The sequence below is a fragment of the Neopelma chrysocephalum genome, unplaced genomic scaffold (genome assembly GCF_003984885.1).
Source record: "Neopelma chrysocephalum unplaced genomic scaffold, ASM398488v2 Primary Assembly neopelma1_59, whole genome shotgun sequence".
Taxonomy (NCBI): domain Eukaryota; kingdom Metazoa; phylum Chordata; class Aves; order Passeriformes; family Pipridae; genus Neopelma; species Neopelma chrysocephalum.
Genome location: NW_020897714.1, coordinates 14,069,518 through 14,096,917, shown reverse-complemented (window position 1 = coordinate 14,096,917; position 27,400 = coordinate 14,069,518). Strand labels below are relative to the sequence as shown.

At 36.8% G+C, this 27,400-nt stretch overlaps 1 protein-coding gene across 9 annotated transcripts in view; it reads left to right on the top strand.

Annotated features, from left to right (window-relative positions):
- ANKS1B (ankyrin repeat and sterile alpha motif domain containing 1B) overlaps positions 1 to 27,400 on the top strand; it is a 423,694-nt gene that overhangs the window by 265,026 nt on the left and 131,268 nt on the right. For all 9 annotated transcript variants that reach the window (XM_027679966.1, XM_027679964.1, XM_027679965.1 and 6 more), the window contains one exon: positions 1,265 to 1,417. In XM_027679966.1, the coding sequence (XP_027535767.1) occupies positions 1,265 to 1,417 (153 nt within the window). The remainder of the gene's footprint in view (positions 1 to 1,264; positions 1,418 to 27,400) is intronic.

Sequence of the window (27,400 nt, the reverse complement as noted above, 5' to 3'; positions counted from 1 at the left end):
CTTCAAACTTAAGCTCAAAGCATTAGGTTTCTGTCAAACTTCCCTTGTTTCTCCTGAAGTAGGAATGTATATAAGCAGGCAGAAATGGGAGGCTGGCTTTCACTGTTCGCAGTGTCACCCTTGCACAGTCAGGAGATCCTATGCAAAACACAAGGTTTCTAAACCTCTAAAGCTTCTTAACATTTTACCAGTTCAGTGTATTATCAAGTTAGCAATGGTTACACTTCTGTAGAAAGATGATATGCTTATAATATCATATGATGTATGCTTGAAAATTGAGGCTATTGCATAATTTTTTCTACTTCATTCCACTTCTATTTCTGCCACTACTGTAGATTGCTTTAAAATTCATAAAAACAATATGGCATAACAAACTGCGCAGATAGAGGCTTTATACATTTTTATCTTTAATGGCTAGCTTGAAAGTCTTCACTTTTGTCACTGAGAAGCAATTGTGAAAGAGAAATTGCAGCTTTTTACTTCTTAGTAGCTTAACAAAATTCAGAAAAATAAGATGCCAGTGGTATTTCTTAGTTTTTTATGAAAACAAGATTTATGAGATTAGGTGACTGTGTTGCTATATAAATGCAAGTGGTGCACTTCTGTGCACATCATTCTGTCAATTCCATTCCAATAATACCTGATTCGATTGTCCACTCTCAAACAACTTTACAGACAGTGAGCAATCTAAAATATGATAAATTCCCAGGAGTTCCATGAAAAATGTGAGCAGGTAAAGAGACTTTTTTTAAACCTTCCCTGGGGGCAGAAAAAGTACAGTGCAACTTCAACCATTATAAAATAACAGATAGCCTGGTAGAAAAGATAAATTAGGAATAATATAACCAAGGCCATATGTTTCATTTGCAGTGATACCAAAAGAACCATTTCTCAGTCTAATTTCTTCCCCTTCTATGAAATTTTAGGTGCAAATCTGACATTTTTGTGCAGTCAGGATATTAGTAATGTCTCTTCCACCCTTTTGCCTTCCCCCACTTGTGGATTCTCTGTCTAGTAAGAATTGAACTCCAGCTACAGTCTTAGTACAGTCTGGTGTAAAAGGCAAGCAGCCCTAAGAAAAATATCCATTGACAACTAAGTTTTATTACTGCTTTTGCACACGAAATTGTTTCATGTTGTACTAATCACTAAAAGAATGTTGATCAGAGAATAACTGACCCAAAGAAAATAATACCCATAACTCCTTTTCTAAAAGATGTTTAATGAGTATAATCAGGAATTTTTACTCATTCTTGTTTTTCAGATGAAGCAGATTGGTCACGATGGCTACAACCCCACCTCTGTAGCTGAATGGCTGGATTCCATTGAACTGGGTGACTATACCAAATCCTTTCTAATTAATGGCTATACATCGATGGACCTTGTGAAAAAAATCTGGGAGATTGAATTAATTAATGTAAGTTGATCAATTTATAGCAGTAGTTCCTCCTAAATACATTATATAGTACTTGTCCTTATACATCAAGGAGAAAGCAGGAAAGCAATTTTCACTACAAATACTATCATCAGGTACTGTTAATGACTACAGCTTTTATGCCTGTACCTAGGTTGACTGTACCTTTACTTCCATTTACTTTGCCATTGTCTTTAGCATGGTATTCAATCAGCATGATTGTGTTTGCCTTCAGGATGCTGAACGACATTTAAAAATATGTTTTGGGAGTTTATAGCTACAAAGCATGAGTTTTAAAGTACTTCTTATAAAGATATTTACAGTTTACTTTTTATACATGCTCTGTCTAAACATAAAACAAGGAAACCTTAAGTATAGTTATTAGATAATGCTAAAAGAACACAATATTTTCTTTAATTATCACTTTTGCTTGAAAATTTATTTACATGAGTCAATTACATTCGATGCCCAAAAATTTGGCAACCATAAACTTTATTGTGGACTGCACTGCAGGGTAATTTTGAATGAGATGAAGTTTGTACTGTTACAGTGAAGACATTGACTGTACAGCTTTGCCAGTGGAATTTTCATGTAAGTTATGTGTCTGAAACTGAGTTGTTTGCTCTTATGAAAGATAGATGATTGTAGCTTTGGATCTGCTGTGACTTTTGAAATCAGCTGTATTGTCAGTTTATCTGAACTTTAGCGCTATCTCTACGTGAGGAAAAGCCCAATATTATATTTTTATTGACTCTTCACAGACAAAAGGCTCTGCTCTTCCTTCCATTGTAGGAGATACTACATCTCTGTCTCTGATTAGTGCCCAAGTCCCAGACAGTCAAAGGGCTACCAGTAATCATAGGCAATCAAACATAAGATAAAGCAGCTGGTATAGTTTTATACTATGGAACAGTTCCCACTGTGTCCCAGGCTGGAGAAATGAAGAACATAACTACGGTGCAAAACCGTGTTTCAACACAGTAACTGGTGCATGAGGCAGAAGTAGGTCTCAGAAGCCTGAGACCAGCATCTAAAGAAAAGAAAAGAAAGAAAAATATAAATGGAGTTATTTCTTATCACTTGAAAGACAAAACCATTGCATGTTAGAATTTCTTTTCTTGCTGTTACACTACAGTCAATGTTAACTAGCACAAAAATGCAGAGTAAGGACCAAATTCTGCCTTATATGTTATGTCTGTGGCATTCAGTGTATGTTGTAGTTGTATAGTTAAAGTCAGGATATGATTGATGCTATTATGGATGTCTGCTGCTAAGCTATTTATAACTGTGACTTTTTTCTGTAAGTGGCTGGATTTTAATAAGAACTGGGGACCCTTTGCCTGAGAAGCTAATACAGATTAACAACTAGCATTGCGTTGGAAAAAAAAGTGGAAGACTCTGCTTGTATTCTGTAACTTAATTTTGCATCCCAAACATTTTGTCATAATCAATTTGGAAACAGATTACCCTTTAGCTCCCCCAAGTGGATCATTAAAACTTCATTAAAGGTTTTTGGTTTGATTCCAAACTTGCTTAAGCTGATGAAAAGGGGAGTACCTGCACTGAAGTTAACAGGAATACACTTCTGTAAAACTAGTATAAACCAGACCTCTGTATATCCCTCTAATTTTAAAGCTTAACATTATGTTCTGATTGAAGGTCTGTACTTCTTAGAAAAACACCCCCTTTTGCCATGAGTTGCAAGTAGAAGCTGTTTAATAGTTGTATAAGTACTTGTATAGATATAGACATCTATAGAGGTAAATGTTTTTCCCGCCTGCTATGTTTGGATTATGTTGTTCAAGAGCATAGTAAATCACAGAATATGCTGAGTTGGAAGATACCCACAAGGATCGCCAAGTCCAACCCTTAGCCCTGCATAGGACCATTCCCAAAAGTCACTCCTACAAGTTCTACATTCTATGCATTTCTATTTTAGTCCAACCAGTATATATTTGATTCCCCCCAATCGGCAGGAGCTAAGCTAACTGTAACGATATTATGTTCACTGAGAAAAGCTGTAGCTTAGAAAATTATTTACTGTTACTTTTCTCTTTCAATTGAGGGGAATCTTTCAGAAATGGACAAGAAATTGTTTTGAAGCATTGTGCAGTCTGACAGAACAAGATACTTAGCTCTGACCAGCAGGCCTGCTGTCTGAAATTGATTTCAGAGGTCTCACTTCCCATTCAGGTGATGGCAAAGAAAAGCTTATTACAGAAAGTTTTTCATAAAAGAATGCATAAAGGTCAAAGCCACTAAGTCTGGAACAGAACTCTTCACTTGAGTAGGTCAAAATCCAGGCATTTGAAAAATAAGAGAAAAACCAGACTCAGCATCCTGAAAAGAATTCAAAGTACCCTTGGTTTGGTGGCTCTTGGTGCTTAAGTTGTACATGGAACAAGAAGTTTCATTTAAACTTATGTTCAAATATGCAATCAAAATATATTAAGGGCTACAGAAATGATAACTTCTTCATTTTAGCTATAATTTTGAACAGTTTCAGCCACTGAACTTGACATAAAAGACATACCTGATTTGGTGCAAGGAATCCCTGTGTTTGTATTTGGTACTTCTTTCCATTTAGCATTGGGAAATAATCCATGGGTCCCTGTAGTGGACCCCTCACTACAAGAAAAATATTGAGGCACTGGAGCATATCCAGAGAAGGGCAATGAAGCTGGTGAAGGGTCTGAAGCACGAGTCCTGTGAAGAGCGGCTGAGGGAGCTGGGGTTGTTTAGCCTGGAGAAAAGGAGGCTTATTACTCTCTACATTTACCTTGAAGGAGGTTGTAGTCAGATGGGGGTCAGTCTCTTCTCCCAGGTAACAAACAATACAATGAAAGAAATGGCCTCAAGGTTCAGATTGGATATTAGGAAAAAGTTCTTCGCCAAAAGGGTTGTCAAGCATTGGAACAGGCTGCCCAGGGAAGTGGTCGAGTCACCATCCCTGGAGCTATTTCAAAAACATGTAGGTGTGGCACTTAAGGATATAGTTTAGTGGGACTTGACAGCATTAGGTTTATGGTTGAACTCAATGAACTTAAAGGTGTCTTCCAACTTAGATGATTCTATGATTAAAGTTATCCTTCATGAGTTACCCTGTACTCCCATAGGACACTGGCATGATCAAAACTTTGAATCTTCTCGTCTTCCTAAGAAGAACAGTTCTTACTCTATTTCCAACACAGTTTTATCATTCTTGTAAGTTACCATCTAGGCAAGGACATTTACAAACACTGCAAAGAGAACACCAAGCATATGAGACAGAGAGAAGGTCTGAGACATTGATAGTAAAGGCCATCTTCCCTCAGCTTTTCTTGTCCTCTAGCTGGCTCACTGGCATTAAGAAACAAATTTAATCTGCAGCTTCCTGAAATTTATTGCAAATTATTCCAGGAAGGTAATGTCTGATCTGACATGCTAGTTTCTTTCAGACTTCTATGTGTGTATATATATATATATAGAAAGAGAGAGAGAGAGAGAGAGAGAGAGAGAGAGAGTGTGTTTCTTCAGACTCAATCAAGCAGAAATTTCTAAAAGCGTTTGAATCAGAAAAGTAATTTTAAAAGTTATTTATTCTTTTTTCTTGTGAGCTCCCAGCAGCATTCTCAACCCTTTTTCAACAAGTCAGACTGTGGCAGTTTGAGACCCTCAAAAATCCAATTTCCAAGTCCAAGCCCCCCTCCCACAATTTGTTTCAGGGTGAGAGGGTTTTCCAGACATAACACAACTCAGTATGGGGGGAAGGGAATTATATTACAGTTTATTACTTACACAAATAAATACTATAATACATTATATACACAATTCTAACTATCTCTCCTATGGTAAAGCAACATATTTACATGAGATCAAGTCCCTCCTTTCCCTCCAATAAAAGTTCAGGAGGGAAGAAAGAAAGATCCTTTCCACTTCCAGGGCAGTAGTGTCTCTCCTCCTCAAGGCAGCAGTCGTAGCTGGAGTTGTTGTAGCTGGAAAATATCTTTCTCTCTCTCCATTACAACGCAGGAGTCTCTCTTTCACCCCTCTCAGCCCTTTGGCTCCAACCGAAGGTCTTGTCTGTGGACCGCCAGAAGGGACAAAAACTCGCTTCACCACGGTCATATCACGGAATGCAGGGCATCCCATGAAAGTCCCTTCCTCGGGGGATTCAAGCTCCTCCTGAGTCACAACGTTTACGGCAGCTCTCAGTTCAGTCTTTGCCCCAAGCGTTCTACCAGAGCTCCTTTGCTCCATCTCGAACTGCCAGTATGGCGAAGGGGGAAAGGAAAGCCTCTTCCCCCCCCACATTCCTCCTGGCCATCCCAGTCCAGCTCCAGGACATCTCTGCATTTCAGGACTCCCTTCAAGTGGAAGTCCGCCCCCTCCTCTTCCAAAAAAAGGGGTCTCCAAAGGGTTTGGGGAAATAAAGCCAAGTCTCACCCCCAAACAGCCTCCGCTGAGCTTGGTCCTCTCTCTCTCCGTCGGACAGCTCTGCGTCTCTCAGCTTGGTTCCATGCCATCTCTGCTGCTTGTTATCTTTTTTGGCTTTTAGCCACAGCTCTCTGTTCAGTGCTGCTCCACCACCGTCTCGGTGTCTCTGGCTGTCCACTTAGAGCGAGGAAACTCCCCCAGCTTTTAGCCACAGTACTTGGCCCAGTTAAAGACTGTTCCAAGTTCCTGCAGCCCCCAGCCAGGGCTAGGGGGCCTTGGCCCCCAGCGAGGCTCCTGGCCCCTCTCTCTTCGTGACCTAAAACATGGCTACTTCTCCTCCAACTACATCAGTTTCTTCCTTCTTTTCTCGTCTGGTGTGATATGTTTTAATTTTGCAGGGGCACCGATTGGGTCAACACCAAGAACACTACCCCCCTGGAGTTAACCACTTTCCAACTCCAGGGGAAAACCCTTTTTAACCCAGGACACAGACCTTCAGACTTTGAAATTTAGCTTTTGTTTCACTAATTAATTTTTCTTGTAGATAATTTAGAATTTTTCCAGATCCATTTCCTTCTGGGATGTGCTTTTTGGGAAGCATTGTTCTAGTTTTCTTATCCTGGGATTGCAAGTATTCAGAATGCCTTCTTCCAGCATCGGCTTTCACAACACTTCTGCTTTTGTCTCCCAGATTTCTGGGCTCATTAGACAGATCAAATTCTGTATCCTGATTCAGATATCATTTATTCAATGCTGTAGCTATGAGGAACTTTTCTGAAATATGTATCATCTGCTGAAAAAAAGTCCAGTATGTTCTGTAATCTCCTAACCCATCTAAAGTGTGCACCTGTGCTTTAAAGTATAAATGCTCTTCTACATGACTAATCATATTATTCTTGTCTGTTATTCTGGATTACTTACATAACCTTCCCCCTGGGGGACTCCCTGTCTTCAGGGAACTTTTACTATAGAGATTCTTCAGGCAAGATATAAACAGCTTTAAAGCACAAAGCAAGTTATTTATCCTCTAACACACAATACATTGTGGGACTAATGAGCTAGGCATTAAATCAACCCCCACCAAATGAGTCACTCAATCTAATGGGCAAGTAGTCATAGCTCAGATAGGGGAGGGTTGGCCTCTGGGGCTCACTGGAACAGACTGATCTCTGATGTTGCTGAATTGCTGTATTCTGAATTCCTTTTTTTGGTTAGGATTTTATACCTCTTCATGTGAGTGTTTTTATTCTTGAATCTTTGAGGTGCCAGGTTTTCCCTGTCTCAACAATCTTACTTATGTCTGCAACTTTACCTTTCTTATCTCAAATGCTTCCAGCCTGTGTACTCTCTCACAGCTCCCTCTCACGCCCTAGCAATTTTCTCAGAAGGAAACTGAGAACGGTAGCACAGCTGTGCTGTACTGAAAGTAGGTCTGGAATCACAGATAGCTGAACTCCTGGGAGGAGGGTTACATGGAAGTGGCCTGGTTTACATTTCTTCTCAATTAGTTCATCCTGCACTGTGAGCTTCTTTTTTCATGCATACTTCTTTCATATGGATGATTAGGGCTTTATCTTCTGTAAAATTAATCTTTACCAAATGGTTCAATTACTGTCCAGATTTTGAGCTTCTGGGGAAGTGTTCTTGATACTCTCTCCCGAATTGCATTCCTGGTTTTCCTTAAGGTATAATGATTGCCATTCAGGGTCAGAGCAAAGATACTAGAAGAGAGAAATTAGCTGCCAATGGGCTGCCTTCCATTAGTTTATAGCTAAATACTTTGGACCCTGCATGACATCACTGACAAGATCTACAATATATTATATGTTTTTTTAGTTTTATTTAAAGCTGCTGCATGATTATTGCACCACAGCCCACTAGATTTTGTACTGGAGGAATGAAAAAGTCTAAAAATGGCCATAGTGAAGCAGATCAGTCCACCTACCTAACCCTCCGTGGTGTCTATAAGAATCATCATAAACAAATGACCAGGGAAGGTTACATGGATAGGACAAGCATATTATCTGCATAGCATTATTTTAATAATAATTTTCAGCTCAGGGACTTTTGGAATTGGGCCAGTTCTTCCCAGCTGGTCCTTGACTTTTCAACCTCTTATCATCATCAAGTTTTGTGATCTTACTGCTAGTCTGCTTTCCTACAGAAAGTATAAATACATTGAGCTGCAGAGGTCCATTCACAGATCTCTTCAGGAATTCACTAGGAACCTTCTTCCACTTTGAAAACTACATTTTCTCCTGCAGTTTCCTGGTTTAACCAGCTATTTCTCCATGACACAACCTCTTCTTTTGGCTTAATGTCGTAACTGCTGTTTTGTGGGGGTTTTTTTCTTAAAAACCTTTTAAGAGTGGCTTCATCAGAAGACTTTAAAAATTCAGGTAAACAAGCAGATTCTCTACGTAATTTTGACTGTTTTCAAGAACACCAATAGGTTCTTGAGATATGAGGCATCCTTACATGCAGTCACTTTAACTCTTCCTGGTTGTATTTATCCATGTGTGCATTTTCACATTCCTACTCTTTTGCCTGGGAGAGGCTAGTATTTCCATGAATCTTCCATGAAACTGTTTTCAAAAATTGGCATCAATTTTGTCACTCTCCAGTCCTCAGATAGCAAGTTTTTAAGGGAAAAGTTATACATCATTGCTAGCAGTTCAGCAAATTCATCCTTGAATTCCTTCTCTATTTATTTTTTCTGTGGTGTGGTTCATTTTACATACTTTTATAATTTCTCCTTTCAGCCATCTGATTTGTAAACCGAAGAGTCTTACTTCATTTAGCGATTTCATACTTCCGGAAATCCTTGTTCTGTATCTATCTGGTCCTTCTCTTTACAGTTCTAGTACAGTTGCAGAGTGCCAGTGATACAGTCTAATTTCAAGGTTCCTTTATATACATGTGTAGCTTGAGCCTATAGGTCTATTAGAAACCACTGTGTCCAGCTTAGTTCCCAAAGCTCTCATGAGGCCTTAGCTGACTAATACACCTACCACGTCCATACAGCTTACAGTCTCTGCTTTAAGAACTTTAATATGAACCACATACTGCATTCAGATTCCTTGATCAGGTTAGTCTCTCACTTTGCAGCCCTCTCATCTACTCCAGCAAAGCGAATAGTTACTCCACAATTTTACTGGGTAGTACACACCAATTGGATGGATTTTGTACAGTGCTCACTTGACAGCTTAATTTCCCATGCTATATGGCATGAAAAGATGCCTTTTTCTTAGGAGGGCTGTCCTTCAGATTCTGTTTGAAAAATTACGCTGTGACTCTTCTTCTCTTGTTGTTACTTAATTTCCCAAGCATGCCACTCTGCAGCTTTTGGAAAGGAGTGAAACGTTACATCTCAATAACATATTCTCAGACACTGTGACTGCAGAATTACAATTCCTGTTCCTTTTCCTCTCTACCTCAGAGCCTCTTGTCATATCACTGAAAAGAACTAAGAGTGCTGGGAGTCACAGTCATTTCTGATCTCCCAGAGATACTCCTGACTGATAAAGATGCCCATAGCTCTTCCTGTAGTTGCTTTCTAAATGGTTCCAACATATTTGATGATCAAGAGAGCTTTCAAGACCATGAGGCTGTATTAGCAATAGGCTGTGGGATCTCAAGTTGTTAGGTATTTTGTTATTAAAAATATCTTCTATAGTTGTTGAGTGTAGAAAATTGTCTGTAGGACTTTTCCTTTGTTCACTCTTTCTAAACATTAAGGACCATATTCCTAGAGTACTCAATTAAGTACTGGAAGATAATTTATGTGAGCCAATACTTCTTTCAAGACAACCATGTTGATGTACTGGTGCAAAACCAGAAGTCTTGTATTTCAAAGTTTCTAGGTAGCATAAAATGCTTGAGAATGCCTTTGACATCCTGTAAAAACAAAATGTGCCTGTTTTACTGAGGATAAAAAATTTCTAGCATTTGAAAGTTTTATGGGAATCTTTAAAATTCTCTGCCAGGCAGACTGAACTTTGGGTCTTCTCACTCATTAGTAAAGTGGTAGTCTATTTATAAGATGCACTAAGACATTTAAGAAAACCTTTTCTGCTACATTTGTGGTGATTTTTGTATTCAATAACTACAATTTTGAAATGGTTAGTGCACAGCCTTGATTGATTTGAGGAAATATGAAGGACACTTTCGGTATCCATTCAAATTCTTTGGCTCATCTGTTTGCAAAACTATCCTAATTAATATAAATATGGGACCAAATATTAAGCATTCTTTTGACGACAGGGTAGTTGTTCATATGTTTCCCATCAAAAACTCTGAAGATCAATATGGAACAGAATAGCTTTCATCATGACACATTATTTCTTCATGAGGTAAGACGTATATGGATTTGTTCAGTTGCTCCTGCATTAGTAGAACAATGTGACAAATAAGGTTATATTAATATGTATTAATTACTATGGTTGCAAATACAAAGGATAATTGTCCAAAATACTCTATTTCCCTTTGAAATTGAATCAGTAGGTTCATTGTGTGTACAAAAAAAGTTATGAGGTGTTATACAAACAGCATTTTTTTTGCCCATACGCAATAGTTGTGTAGATTTTTTTCATCCAGGGCTCTCACAGAGATCTCAAAAGGGTTTAAATAATGCATATCTTTCTTTCTTTTGCAGTAATTAAATACTTATCAATTGCAATCATATAGTGGACTTTTTCCTTTGAATCTTGCATTTGAAAATTATTCTGCAGTCAGATTCTTTCTGCTTTGAATACTGGTAGCAGCTCCATTAGTCACTCAGTTCCTAAAGTACTATGGATGTTACTTATAATTTAGAAATTGTTGTTATTTTGTAGTATTGCAGTGGCTGTTTCTAGAAATCTCATTGAAAGTTTGTATCCTCAACAAATCCATGTGCCAATATTTTAACTTCGTAACATGTTTAACATTTTGCATAGGTAGTGATCTTCTAGCCTTTGAGTGATTTGATATGTAAACTTCCATCTATTCGTTACACTAATGAAAATACTTTTTAAGTACATCATTTTCTTTCCTCTGTACTGTTACTTGCAGGAGATGACATAAACCATGGCAATTTTTTTAACCATCTACTGTTTACCTCTTTCCACTCCCACCTTGGATCATGGCAGTGCTCAAACTCCAGAGAAGTGGGAGGAAAAACAAATCTTTTAGTTCAAATACAGTGTTTTATTCAGTTTACAATACAACGTGGTAAAGAAAGAGAGAAAGAGGAAACATTTACTCTGTGAACAATGTAATGACAGTTTTTTGGTAGTATAACAATTCCTTTGTAATCCATCTAGTGTCATTTTGCACTAGAGGTTATTTAAAGAGAAGACACGATAAAAGTACTTTGAAGTAATTTTCCTAATTCTGTTATTTCCTTATGCTATGGCAATAACAAAATAATACTGTTTCCTGATTTAAAAGTGATAATAAAATAACCGTGTTTGATCTGTACATCTAGCCATTGAAATTTGCAGATTTTTTAATGTTTCTGATATCCTGCATTTATTTTTAAATACAAGGATTTTAGTCCTATCAAAATGATATGATTTTTTAACAATCACTTTTCCCTCTTTCCGGAGGCAAACATTTGCTTTAGAATTCTTAAAACCAGAGTCGTCCCCCTCTCCTTTTCTCTTTTATTTCTTTCCTTCTCTCCCTTCCACGATCTCTTCAAACAAATTATAATCGGCTAGTGATTGGCAGCCATTTTTAGTACTAATAATCAAAGCTGAGCAATTTTAGCACCTATTGTATTCCACCTGCAGGATCATTTTCTTGTCCTGTAACACAGTAAGAAGCACAAATGATTGATTTAATAAAAAAATTATCTTGCATTGTAAAGCAACCTGCCCTGCCAATTACCAGAGAGTGTACTGACTCTTGAAATATCCTAACAAAATCTCCCTCCATTCAGAGAGCAAATAAATTGCCTTATCATTTGATTTTCTGTCTAAAATCTCAGTATTCTATCAGAAGGTTCATATTTCAAGTTTTAGAATGTGATCTCCTTTCCAGGGAGTACAATAGACTTCTTATTTCCTTTACAACCACTGCAAAATAACCTCTTCTGCCAGCCCACAAGTTCTCTACAAAAACAGATGAAATAGTCACTAAATATTTTGTTGTCCTAGGCAACAACTTCTTCTACCTTCAGTAGCTTAGAAGAGCCTTGAATAAAGAGTTATATTTTACCAGTGTTGATGAGCCACCAAAAAAATTGGATTTCTATTTTATTTTTTTAAGCTGATATTAATTTAGAAATTTTACACACATCCTATTTTGAATTTGGCCTCTGAAATGTGCAGTCTTAGGATTGTAGTAAAAGATAGTTGCTCTAAAATGATTTCATTATGAGTATTTTAATTTTATTTCCTAGACAATCTTCGTGATACTTGTGCTGGAATAAATGGCTTGTTTCAAATGTTTGCATTTTCTGCCCACAAAACCTACCTCTCACAGTTTTAGCCTATGGCATTTTAAAGCAGATTATGTTGATTGAAGGTCAATATAAAATAATTCCAGTTGATGATAGATAAAAGCAAACAAGAACATAATTGTGTTACCATTGTAAAGCAATACTTCTGTCTTTACTTTGAAGAAATTTGAAGTGATATAAAATCATAAAGAAGTATCCCTTTTTTGTAAAGAAATAATGCTGCAGAATTTATTACATAATGTTTCCAAGGACTGCAGTACTATTTAATGCTTTTAAAAGAATACTGTATTTTTCAAGTAACTCTCCTGTTCAGCAGTGTGCAAAGGAGAAATCATTTTTCTTTTAAATGTTTAAAAAATCTTTTTTTTTCTGCTTCTACATTGCTCTATAGGGTATTATGAGGAGTCAATATTTCCAATTAAAATTCCCAAGAGTGTATCAAATTTGTCTTCTGTGCACAACTGATTTTAATAGCTAGAGGTAAAGGGGACTGAATGGCAGTCATTTCAGCTATAAAGATATTGAAGATCAAAAACATTTTAGAAATATTTTCCCTGTACAGCACATTTTGTTAACATTCTCGGGTGTAAGAGCCAATGCAATGCTGTGCCATATAGACCTATCAGTGTGATTAATGTACCAGAAATAGGACAGCAGCATTGTCCTGGGTCTTTTCCTTGATTCTCCCATCTAACATTGTTCAGAGCTAGCTTGGATATCTCTGCAGTCCACTGCATTTGTATCATACAGTTATGGTCCTGGATTTAAAAAAAGACTGCAAAGTATTATACCAAGATTATCAATAGAAGTAAGGTCAACGTTTTTCAACATAATAAAGATGAGGGGAAGAGAAGTATTTACTTAAATATAAAAGGTTCTATTGCAGCCTACAGCCAACAGGGCTTGTGTCCTTAAAGTCATCTTCAAGGATTTTTGTCCTTCACTGTTTTTAACTTTCTAAGGATTAGGATTTCAGTCACTTTTCATAAAGGACAATTCAAAATTCTAGTAGCTGATGCTGATGAGAAACCTGTCATATTCAGTCTGTATTATTGCAAAATTACAAACCATTATCTACAGTTATAATGGCAGCCCCAATGTTTACATCCTACTTATTGGCAGGTATTTGTGATCCCTTTCATAATGATCAAGACATTGCAAGGTTAAGTACATTTAACTCCTGATTTATATTCCTACCTGGGTTTGTACTTTCTTATTCATTGCTTATTTTAAAGCATGCAGTATTCATCCAAAAGTAGTATTTGTACGAATTTGAATTCACTACTATAATTTGAAAAAAGAATTTGAGAAAATGCAGTTAAACTCATTTCTTTTTGCAATGATATTCAAAATATTATTCAGATAATGAATTACAACATAGCTATTGCGAATGTCTTTGTTAATAGAAATTGGGAGCTCTTTCTAATTTTATGGGGTTCAAAACAGAAAGTCAATTTCAAAATCTATTACAATGTTTTATCTGTGGTTTTTTTCATTGATGAACTAGCACCTGATTCAGATGCACTAATGACAGAAGCTACTGGAAAAAATGTAATTATACCTTAGTTATTCTTTTGTTTGTGTGTTGAAAGCTGGATCATAACCTCTGAGTCAGTCAGGTTATATGAACACATTGATCAGTAAAGGACATATATCGGTTTTCCAAATAGCATTTTTTATCACTCTGGAGGCATCAGCCCAAGCACCTGGCCATTGCAATTTTCTCAGGGTCTGGACTTCATGATGCCATTTAAAGCAATAAATTGAATAACAACCCTCTTGGGAAGTTGCAGACGAGCTGCTAATGACTGTCTTTCAGTCTCTATCATCAAAAGGATTTTTTCCTCATCGCCTCTTCACATGCATGATCTACTTGAAAAGTCATATCATCTTTCTTTAAGATACTTTCCCCTTCAGTAAGCTACAAAGAAATGCATATGCAGTCACATGCACACATAAAGCACAAGAGGAAGAATTATGCAGAGCTAAGTATTTAAGACATTTGTGTTCCCACACGCAATATGGTTCTACTGTGCTTTCAGTGAACGTAACCAAATGCAGGATAGATTGTGCTTCCTGTCTTATGAGTTAAATTTATGTAAGATTTATATAAGCAATAGATAAGTATCAAAGCCATAGTCGAGGAGGATGGATGGCAAAACATCAGGCTAGTTCATAAATTTACATTATTAAAGAGAAGTGATAGATCTACGCTGCTCCTTTAGTTGAAGCTGAGCAACAATTTACAAGGAGAAATAAATCTTCTTACCTGCTTTTAATAACAAAGTATACAGGAGCACTAGTACATGACATCCACCCAAAAAAATTCATTATCTTGGGTTAGCTGCTCTGATCTCTGAACATTTTTTTTTCTTAATTTCTGGCTCCTTGGGAATCAGAAGTATAAGATGTGACAATGTGACAAAAAAAAATTACAGAAGTTTAATATGCCTCTAAGCATATGGAGGGGTTGGCTTTGGAAATTTGCTAGAACTGAAGCGTGGGAAAGAGGAAACTGAGAGCTAAGGCGATTTTGTAGTAAATGAGGGAGTTATATGCAAGGATGAGATGTCAAGAGTGGGAAACAAGTGCCACTAGATGCCAATGGGCTTAGCAAGAACGACTAGAAATACGTAATGAAGAAACAAACACAGAGTATCTAAGTATCATTTAAAACAGAAAAAATATTAAAGTCCTTATTTTATGTCTATCTAAAATGAAAGCAAATGACTATACAGATACGTAGGGAGTTTCAAATATTCAAAATTATTTTCACAATTAGTTTTTTTCTGTTTTCCTTTAGTCAAATCAGCTTGCTGACCCTTTGCATCAGAGAATCATCCTCAAAGTTTGATAGCAAGCACCTGACCAAAAAGTATAGTTTCTCTCAGTATTTTACAGTGTTATTAATAAACAATATAATATTATGGATATCAAATGATGATTTACAGAAATGGGAAAGATAATACATGTCATGTATTATAGAAGAAATAAAACATTGGACAGTTGTTTCAGATAAGAAGATTTGTGTCAAGAATACCTTGATGTAAGAAAGAGTTTAAGAGTTTAAAAAAGATTCTTTGGAGATGTTTTATTTAAGCTGAGGTTCTCGGCAAAATATTTTCTTGTGGATTTTGCTATAACATACTTCAGCCTTTCATTTCTAATGGTCGCTGGAACTCAGATAAGGAAGAGAAGCAATCTGACTGGTATCTCCTCTGCATTTCCCCAGGGATTTAACACAGATTATTCCAATGTGTCCAGGATAAAACTTCCTCACTGTTTTGCAGGACGTGCTGTTAAGCAAAATGACTGAGATTTTGTGTTTATTGCTGACAATTTGTTATATTTCCATAAGCAACAGCATTTTAGCATCCCATTTGTTTGTGTTATCCTAATTTTTTTTTTCTGTGTAAGTATGGAATGAGCTACTGGATGTTTTCTATGGAAATCAAGGAAGATATTGCTCATAATTAAGCACAGACCCCTTAATAGGACAATGAAGAATTTTATTTGGTCCTGAAAACTCACTTATTTTGTTTGATTCTGCATGTAGCAATTATAAAGACACTAAATAGTCTGAAATATAAATCTTCTAATGTGAAAATGTCAAGGTAAATTGAAATGAATAAGAGAGTCAGAAATGTGTTTACTGATACTGCAGAAATCTATCATCAGAATCACAGCCAACATAATTCTGAATATCTGAAATCTCGTACTCTGATTCAATCTTTGTCATGTCCTCCCGATGTCTTGAAAGTAAAAAAAAAAAAGAAAAAACAAGGAAATAAACAAAAACACACAAAAAACCCAAACCAAATTAAAAACAAAACAAAAAAACCCCCCAAACAAACAAAAAACCTTTCCAGGTATCTGCCAAAAGATCTATTTCTGTATAACAAATAATTTTATTGAATTGTAAGAGAGATGAGTTTCACTGATAATACCTACAGTCAGTTTTTACATGCAACTAGTAAAATAATGAGAAGTAGTAGCATGCTTTATTTATTTCAGAAGCTAGCTGACGCTTGGCTTTGAAAAATACTGTGTGAAATCAATTATTTTCATTGTACATTTTGTTTTTTGCTTTATCCTTTTTATCTCAAAGGCAGTTTCCATTAAAGCATTTTGGAGTTTTGTTTGCTCTCACTATGAGTTTCCCACCTGAGTTCCTAACCTGTTTAGCTGACATGCTGAAAGTAAGTTGTCATGGTACATAAAGCATAAACACTGGTCAGTGCAATGTACATTCTGGGATGTATCTGGAGGCCTAATACCCTCAGTACTTTGACCAAAGCTGTCTTGCCAGCAGGTGAAAATTTGGCTTGGTGGTACGTGTGTCACAGTGTGTGTGTGTCTGTGTGTCTGTAAAGTTTTGGAGTTCTTCTGTATCTCCTCATAAAACTTATTGATATTTTAGTAACCCAACATGCTTGTTCAGTGCATTACTTGCCATAAGGCATTTGAGAATGTTTTAAATGTATGTACTCAAGTGACTGTAGCAGTAGAGTACTGTAAGGTGTTCAGTCGATATGTGAAGCTATATACAAAGCAATATAAAAACCCAAGCATTACACAATCATTTAATAGGATGATGTAATTTAGTATGTACTTATCCTGATCTGCATCTTGTGTTGTGTTTATTTTGCTCATGTCCTCCCTCCCCTGGCTTTTATTTCTTAAAACTTTTCTTTTGCCAGTCTTCATATGGTATTACAGCATGAGCAATAAAACCCAAGACTCACAGAGCTTTAGCTCAACCAGTTTCTCTCCTCATGGATAAACAGAAGGAACCTCAGTTAAACTGTCAGTATTTTAGAGTACATCATCTAACCAGCTATTCCCAAAATGCTTCAAGTTTCTGAAAAGAGTTTGGATCATTTCTTTACAAAGTTTTGCCAAATAAAGGACAATGTTGGGCAAAATTCATAACTATATCTTTCATCTGTGCATTATATTAATTAGTCATTTTACATATTCCACTCATTAAGTGGATGAAGGGAGCAAGACATTGCGTTGTTGGAAAAGCTTATGCTTTTCATATACATGTGTTAATTTTTAAGTTCTTTGCAATGATTGATCCTACAGTATGCAATCATGCATATACTGGAAACTTTCCAGATTATTTTATTTCTGCTAAAATGAGTTGGCTCAAGGAGACACTGTTTTTTGTAACAGTATCACAGTTCTGAAAAGAAAATTTTGAAATTTTAAAAATCTTGAAAGTTTATTTCATTTAGCTAGATGATCACTTGAAATTGCAGACAACAGGAAAGAAATCATTAGTGTTTTCTTTGACCTGTGATGAACATGTTATATTCTATATTCTATGAAGGAATAAAATTTCAGTTGCTGGCTATATCAGTGAAATTCATATTTACAACTCAGTCATAGGAGATACATGTCAAGTTTCTTGCTATAATCATTGAAGGTATGCAGTCATTTCTCTGATATGATTCATCTCATCCTAAAGCAAATGCTTCAGTTACAGCAAATGAGTCATGCCTTAAAGGTGCCTATTTTTCTCTGTTAATTAAAGGAACCTTTACATGAGTACTGAGGTCTCTGTTGTGGACATTTTATATGCTGTAAGACAAATATCACTCTAAATCTGTACATGGCTTTGTATGTGAGAAATTATTGACTTAAAAAATGTGATATCCAGGAAAAATAATAATTAAAAATAATAATAGTCCCAGTATCAAAAGTTCTGAGATGAAACCTGTTTCCCCTAGAAACCTGTTCTCAATTGTAGAAACATACTGGTAAGTCTTGCTATGTTCTGAGAAGGTTATTGTACCACACCATTGTATACCAACACGTTTTATCATTAAACTGGATGTACCAGAGTGCTAAATGATGCCTACTCTTTAGGAACATCATGTATCATACGTCTGGGTTCTTTTCAGTCCTGCAACTATATGTCTCTTGCTTCTGTGTCATTTGTATCACAAAAGAGAACAACTTTTGCCATGTCTTTTTAAATCCACACTCTTAGTTATATATAGAAAGAATGGCTAAAGGAAATAACCTCATTTTTCGGAGATGCCATTTTCCTGAAAAAGTCTAGAATAATCCCATATGAAACAGATTTTCCTATTCCCTTTTTAAATTCCCTTGTTCTATCCAGGACCTATGAGTCTTATTCAGGAAAGATAAATCCCATTCAAATAGCACAAACCTGATTTGATTATGCTTTCCTATGTGCTGAAAACAGAGGAGCCATACGTACAGAATCACCAACTCCTGCCCGTATTCCTGAAAGTAGTTTAAAATACAAATTAGTTTGAATAGGTTCTTACAGTTATAAAAAGGCATGTTATGAAAAATATATTTTAGAGTACCCTTGATATTTCTGTGCATCATTTTAGTGCCGTTTTGCAATCACCAGAAAGGTGTGCTTCAGGGAATTGAAAGAAGACAGAAAAGGTTCACGAGTTAGTTGACAAAGTCCAATTAAAAGATATCAGTAAAAGAATTTAATACTGTTGCCAATACCACTATCAGCTACAGAAGGGATGTGACAGAACTTTATAGGTTTGAAGTTTAAAACTAGAAATTTGTCACTGTAGTGTATTCAATTTTTTAAAAAGTAAGATTACATTAAAAAGACACATTTAAATTAATTACAGGAAAAAATATTCACAACATATGAAAAGTTTGAAGAAAAGATCTCTTTAAATGAGCAGTGTTAACATCATCCTTTGATACGTTTAAAGTAGGTGAAAACCGGTGTACAATAAAGTAACAGCCCTGCGTGACAGGAGTACAGGGCAGAAACCTAGTCGGAATCTCGCCAGCCTTAACTTGTGTGATTCAGTGGCGATAACACTTATTAACCTTCCCACCAAGCAGCATATATTGCCATACTGATTACAAGATGGCATTTTAGAGTCATTGTAATAAAGGAAAATTCCACTAGGTGGGTCTGATGCTCTTCTAACAGGGACCAAGAATGTTAGTGCATGGCAATTCTGTGCTCTTTTTTTTTTTCCTGTGTTGTTTCCCTAACTATTCTGAGTATGTCAAAATCCAAACATTTAGTTATACTTTGAATAGTAGCATTAATACCATATTTCTTGACTAAGGATAAAATAGCCTTGGTCAAATAAGACCGAGGTATGAGACTTTAGTAATGTGAAATTCCATTGGTAAGTAATTAGTATTTATCTAACTGCTAGAATTTGTCTGAACTGCTAGAGCTGTGTTTTACTTTACAAAATTACCTTCGTGAACTTGTAATCTTGGACTGTAATCAGAGTGGACTTTTAATTACGTTTTTTATGAGGTATAATCAATCTAAGTAGAATTTTAAATGAGTACAGTCATTGCATTTAAAACATTTTATCATCTAAGGTGGAATGTGAAAATAGGACATGAGCAACTATGCAGCCAGGGGACTTTCTTTTTGTATGGGCCATTGCTTAAGTAGGATATTTATTTTAAAAAACTTCTCTAGAGCTCTGCTATGGCCCAGTTCAACCATTCATATTTTTATTAAAATCAGCTTAGAGTTATCACCTTTTCCCTTTGCAATTCCTCTATTTCACAAATACCAACTACTTTTTTTCTCAAATAGCCTGAAATGTACAACTTGAGAAACGCACCTTGCATATTCTCAGCTGTTGCCCCAACACCTGTATCTCCCAGATGTGTCAGTCTGGTCTAGTAAAAAGTGTTACTCATTACTACAAGTCCTGGCCTTTCGGGAAGGTTTAGAATGGGTTGCTGTTCTACAAAAGGTGTAGGATTTTCTATATTAAATTTAAAAAAAAAAAGAGTCTGAAAAGTTTTTCTGTCTTTTTTTTTTACATTTCTGCTGTTACACAGTTGGTTATTATTGCTAACATAGTACATGTTATTAATGCTAGGTAACTACTTCAAATATTTCCATAAACTGACTACAGAGCTCAGTTTGTTTCAGCTGTGTTTGCATTTTCCTAATATGCTAATGAATGAATTTCAGAATATTATGGAGAATAATATAGAAAATACAACAGATATGATAAATTCCCAGTCTGCACACCAGAAAACCAATTCTGGTAATTAATGTTTTTGAAACTAATTCAGTATATGTGGTCTTATATTTATTTCTGGTGGACATGTAATCTCATATGCAGCAAATATAAGTCTATTGACAATAGCTCTGCTGAGACATTAGAAATTATTGTCAGACCCACAATGCAACACAGACTGCCATCAGGCCTGAAAGGAGAGCTCATATCATGTACTACTGACAATTACAATCTTCTTACTTCTTGCCATGGTATGTGTAGAATGGAGATCTACTTCAGTCATTGAACAAGACTAGAAGTAGAGGTATTTCCCTGTACACGAGGATCTCAAAAGATTGCAACAACCAAAAGACATTCATCAAGAAGAGTAAACCAGTCTGAAAAGGGCTATGGCATTTTTTTAAAAACACTGATTTGGCTTGCAAACATAGAAAGTTCCATCTTTTTCTGATACACTTTTTCTAAAGCTCATATTCATTCTTTTATCTTGCCATAGCCAATCAACCATATCAGAAGTATTGTAAAGGTGTGATGTAAATGCTTTCGAAGCTCTAGAAAACTTGCCTAAAAATGCCAGGTAAATGGAAGATCAAATGTGCAACGGATTGTGATTCATGTGTTGAAATATTCTTGTGACTTCTGTCATTCTCTGTCAGAAAGACATAAGACCAACTAGAACAAGATAAAACAATACAGCATATATTGCTGTATTGTGAACATACAGATAGAAATGTATCTATGGAGAGAAATTAATTCTCTTTGTAGTCAAATGTAATTAAGCACCCAGTAGCCAGTACAGAAATGTGGGGATTTGCAATATTTATTTTTGCCAGAGTGAAGTTGGAGCAGACATGCCTTTGAAATACAAAAAAACTACTCAGTCTTTGTGATTAAAACCCAGAAACTTATGAGTTAACAACTAATGGAAGCTTGCTTTTCAATTATTTCGACTAATGTTTCTTGACTTAACCAGGAAATCATTGTAACAAATACTAAGGCAATGTGGGTGTGAAGATCTAGCAAGGAGCATTATTTTTTTTTCTTTTCTAAGCAACACTACTAGCAGTACAAGACTACTGAGGTTCAGTTCTGACCACAAGCCATACCTTAAATAAAGGAAGAGTACATACTTAGAGAATGCCATTATTCACGATCTACAAAATTTATGTGAAAAGAAAATAATCTTCTGCCAACATTTAGACATTTCAAGTTTGTCTTACTCCTCAAGATAAAGAACAGAGAGGTCAGTCATTTTGGCATGAAAAACTTTTTCATATGGTTCATTACCAGAATTTTTGAACTCAGAAGCCTGAAAGTATATTTCTTTTCTCCTGGTATTTCAAAAGAGTATTTCTATTATATCTTAAATATTGTTTATGATTGGGAGCTTTATTTCAAGACTAACCTCTTATGGTATGTTGTTTCTCAGGAGAACATATAAAATATCACATATCAGCTTGGCAGATTTTAAATTTTCTTGGTGGTTCTTAACACAAAAAAAATTTAGGACAGAAAGAGACAGAAAACTTTGAGGATTGTTTTTTATTAGAATTCTGATTTCACACGTTTTGCAAAGCCATTATTACATGCATTTCCATCAGGACTGCACAGGATACTACCTCTTAAATTCCATGTAAGTGTCCGTTATTCCTGGTGGATTTGTACTAGCTGCAGTAACAAGCAAGCAACAGACATAACCTCTCTGGCTTATGGTACATTACCAAATTAGTTGTGACCTTAGAACAATGAATTCCATAGCTATGTCGATCTAATAAATTAAACAGTGTTCAGAAAGTGTCTCCAGGCACTAGAACACACATTCCAGAAGTTTCCAGGTACCCTTTTGGCATACACCTACTAGCATTGAAGAGCTGCTTGAAAAAAGATTCTTTTTTGCTTCTTCCTCTATTTTTCTGCTCATTGCATTGTATCCTAGTATTCCAGAAAAGGTGGGAGCATTTGTGACCTCAGCCTGATTTTTACCCTGGTATCAGAAGGTATATACATGCATTAGACCACCTTAAAAATCTGCTGTGCTATCTGCAATGACAAATGTGTATATTTAACTCCCAGTTCTTTTTGTTTCAGTTATACCAAAACTTATCTTGATTACTGTCTTGCTATAAGAACAATTATATAAAATTCTAACGACTTGGATCTCAATGAGGAGTTTTAATTAGTGACAAAAAATTTCCTTTTCTGTCTTCCTCACAATACTGTCATACAAGCAGCAGATGAAACATTTAAATTTTAATGTGTACTGCAGCATACCCCTTTGATTTGTGTTGTAAATACTATTTGGCAGCCTGCCCTTATTACTGTGTTTTACTTTATTACTATACATAATTTTGAAAAATTACTTTAAGAGTTCATAAAAAGTATGGGTGAGAATAATCTAGGTATTTGCTGTTATATATCTTCCATTATTATTTTGTTTCCAACAATTTTACTTTGCTTTTCAGCAATCTCACATTCTATGATATCCAGGTTTTCGGATTGCTTTCTAATTTTGACATCAACTGTAAATTAAAGTCTGCTACTTTTTCTATTGCTTACTCTGTAGACATTACTACATTAACATTGTAAACTCCTCAGAGCAGGGATCACTCTGTTATCTGCACAGTGCTTATGACAGTGACTTTCTGACTCATAATCAGTGTTTCTATCCACTCTAGAAGAAAAATTATTTATATCCATATTTTGTTATGAGTGATTTTAATTTTATTTCCATTTGATCAGGTAAAAAGCAAGCAAAACAGACTCTTCCTGCACTGACGAGGTGGCTCTGTTTGCCTGCACTGCAGTGGGAAGGTGTAATTTCAGAGGTCTCATATATCCTGGCTTACTGCATGGAAGCTGGTTTATCCTTTACCAATTAATTGTTCCATCCCAAATTTTATCCAAGGGGATATCTGTTGAAACTCCTGGTACCACAGATGTGGTGCTTTCAGTAGCTGTGCTACCTGGGTACATCAGCACAGGGTGAGGTCACACATCTGGGCAGCTGTTCAGTTGGTGCTTAAATACATCTCAGCCTGTGACTTGCTTCCATTGGGAGTTTTTGCCTGTCTCATGGTAGGACAGGAATATAGAGGGGGAACCTGATACCACACTGACTGTGCTGCAGCACTTCAGCAGTCAGATGTGCCTGGCAGGTGGGATGGTGTGGGTGCAGGCAGCACCCTCCGTTGTGACTACAGCCTCTTTCCCTATGACTGGCAGTGCCTGAGCCAGAAATGACTCAACTTCCTTGGTAAGATACCAACAGAAGTCTCAAGCACTGTTATTTAAAACTGTAGTATTTCAAAGCTGAACTAAGCTGACGTGTAACACATACCATAGAGCTCCATCGTCTCTTATGGAGTCACTTTGCAGAACATTTAAAAGAATGTTTTACCATTGGTGCTGGAATGGAATGGATTTTGAGAATAGATGAAGGTACAACAAGAATTAGCAAGAGTCCAGAAATGACAGGGTCCCACAAGACTGGGGGCTTCTCTGGGCAGCAGGGCAGGGCCTGGCAGCTTAGCCCCATCCCACTACCCCAGCCAGGAGCAGGGCAGCCGGGGGGGAACCGGGGCAGCCCTAGGCATTGGGCACCTCCCTGAGGAAGGGAACAGGTTGAGGCTGCCCTGGGATTGTCGACCCATGGGTGGGTGTCAGGATCAGGCAGGGTGTGGGGACTGGAGTCAGACATGGTCCCAGGCTTGTCATGCAGGGCTTCCTGATGGCAATGTCTGGGGGCCTCCCTGATGCCACAGGCACCAGTAGGGATGTGCTTTGGGCCCTCACCAGAAGCGTAGAGGTAGCTGAATGCAACGTAACAATGGCATGTGACTAGTGACTCCTTTTATTGTTAAAATCCTCCAGAATGTAAAAATCTTGTTGTTTACAATATATCAGTAATTTTTTATTTGATTTGAGATTATTTAGATCTTTCAACAAATTCGTAGGTTTGGATATAGTAGTCTACTTGCTTATATCATAGAATCATGGAATCATAGAATGTTAAGGGGTTGAAATGCACCTTAAAGATCATCTAGTCCCAGCCACCCCTGCCATGGGCAGCACACATCCCAGTACACCACGTTGCTCAAGGCCCTATCCAACCTGGCCTTGAGCACTTGCAGGGTTGGGTTATCCACAACCTCTCTGGATAACATGTTCCAGTGCCTCACCACTCTCATAGTAAAGAATTTCCTCCTAATATCTGACCTAAATTTCCCTTCTTTCAATGTGTACCCATTACTCCTTGTTCTATCACTACAGTTCCTGACGAAGAATCCCTCTCTGGCTTCCCTGTAGGCCTCCTTCAGATACTGGAAGTTTGCTATTAGGTATTCACGCAAGCTTCTGTTCTCCTTTATCCTTTATGTCAAAATCTGGATATAACAGAGATCCCTTTACTGAAGAGCACTGGTGTAACAGGTTACCTCTTTAGGATATAGGTAATGGTACAGGAACATTTTTCTACTGAAGAATCATTTCTAGGATATCTCACTATGACTTGTCTTTCCTGGTGTGTGACAATCTAGCTCTTTTAATTAAGTTGAGTATGAAGCCTGGGGATTTTGTTATTGTTTGGTTTGGCTTGTCTATATTTCTGTAAATTAATTTCAAACTTTTATAGGTTTCTACACATTGAATTGATCAGACTATGCTTGATGACAGAAAGCTGACGCTTCCCACAAAATATACATTCTTGCCATTTAGTTCTTTTTCAGTTGCAAATATGAGAAATTAAGCTATGTTGGATGAAATGTGTTTATTATTAACAAAGAAATATATTTGTTAGTTATTGTAATATTTACGTTCATGACAGTGTAGATAGATTTTTTGGTAATTTTGCTCTTTGATATAAGCATATTAGTTGATTATCCTTGCTACTTTGTAGGCATTCTCCAAGGTCAGTGGAAGGAAATAGGTACCTTCCATGACTAATTATCATGTGCTAAACTGTTGGTTTATTATGAGATGGTGCTTTTCACCTCTCCTGTTCAAAGGTGACTGTGTGATGAGGAATAAATTCATGCTAATACACAGATTCCATGTTTCTGAGATATTTACTGTTGAAAAATTTCCACTTTACCTCTGGATAGTGTTCTCTTTTGCAGTTGTTGGGGATGAGAGCAATGTTTGCATCATAGCAGTGACTGAGTGTTGAGTAATATGCCAGAAAACTTCTGAGCTTCACGAATCACCAAGTCTCAGTAGTGTGGCAATTCTCTGGGCTCATTTGGAGGGCGGGGCAGGAAGCATTTCAGAATGGTTCTGATCATTCTTATAGTCATCTTGAAGTGATCCAGTAGCTTCTTGTAATCAAGTTTCTGCTATATCAAACACATCATATATGTTGAGCAAAGAAATGCTCTTAGCCACTAACAGAAGGAGGCAACAGCCAGAGGAGTCAGAATCTGTATGCTTTTTGATGTGGAGTTTGGATTTGGGGGGGTAATTCAGAGGTCAGGAAGTTTAATCTAAAAATATTTGAAAGCAACTTATCTTATTTCTGGAACAAAATACTTCCACTCAGGAAAAGGTCACACCTCCATAGTTGTGGAGGTTTTTCTGAACATTAAAATTGATACGGACTCCAAAAAATGTAGTACTGTTCAATATTTCTGCAACTTTCATGATGGTGGTTTATGGAAATCCTCTGGTTGACACTTTTTGTTATCAAGAGTATTTCCAACTTTTAAGCTTGAATTTTCTTCCTATTTTCATCTGCTGTAAGAACACTGACAAACTAGCAGGGCATATGAGCTTTTTAAGTATTTAGGAAAAGCAGCTAAGTCCTGTGTATGATGAAACAATGTATAGATTTTAGAAAGCCATCAAGGCCATTCTAGGCTGATGGACTTAGGTAGGATAAAGTAGCTACTGGTAAAGTTAGAGATTATTTATTATTTTGAGAAAACTAGTGATAAAAAGGCTGAGTTAGATTGCAAACTGAACATGGTTAGGGACTGTTTGTAGGCTCTGAAATTAAGTGGCATGACCTGACTTACATCTGTTCAGCAAAAATCTCCTTCTTACTTCCAAAAGAACCAGTGATCATGTCTGAACGAACTACTGAGAATGGTCCCTTGAGCAGGCTGTCATGTGAACTATGCCGCAGAGAGTGCTAATTGGCCATCCCAGGGTGAAGGCTATCAGTTAATTAACATGTATGATGAGCAGTGTGGTGCCTGGGTTCACTCCCTGGCTCTGTTCCACTGAGCAGTTTACCCATAAACGGAGCTATCCTTGCTGGGGTGAGCAGCTTTTCTCTGCAGGCTTCAGGCTTCCTAATGGGCACTGCTGATTGATTTAAAGGCAAGTTGTGATTTAGCCTTGTTCAGTGGGTTGCTTGTTTGCTTCTCTTGCCTTGCTTTATAAATTGATGCAAACCCTTCTGTTGGAGCCTTGACAGAACTTGGTGACTGAGATAGCAGGTAAAAGACCAGCTTATGCCTCATTCTCTTTCATTCAGCCTTGCTGCATTTTTATTGAGAGATAAAGGCAACTTTTGAGCAACTTAGCCAGGTGATCTGTGTGTATCATAAAAAATGCCGTGGAACACAGTCACAAGTCCCATTCTACAGGAATTTAAAAAGAATTTTGAATATATATACAGCAGCTAATCAAATCCATATCACTGATCTTTTACTCTTGGGTGCAATGGGCAAATTAGATTTGCAGCAGTGTGTATTTGTTTTTATGAGAACTATAATTCTTTCTTTCCTTGCTGCACGAAAAGGACTATTTTCCCAGAAGAGCTTAGAGAAAAACAGCAGGAAAATATGAAGCTGTAGTCCCAGACTTTAGCTTTTGTTCATACTCTGCTCCAGTTCACTCTCCTTTGTCGTAGTAGTAGTTCCAGGATGATATGACTCTTCTTGCATCTGGATGGTTTACAGCAACAGGTCCTTCCTGAGCCAAGAGGAGGCAAATGCTTGCCTCTTGAGGCTTAATGAATTTATTCTAATTACTTAGCTGGGTTCTGCAACCTGTATTATAAGTATTACTAAGTGAGATTGGTTCCTTTTGACCAAAAGACCTGTTTACATGTCAGTAATTACTGTATAAACTGATTTTGATAAAATCTGCAAGCAACCAGAAGATGCACTG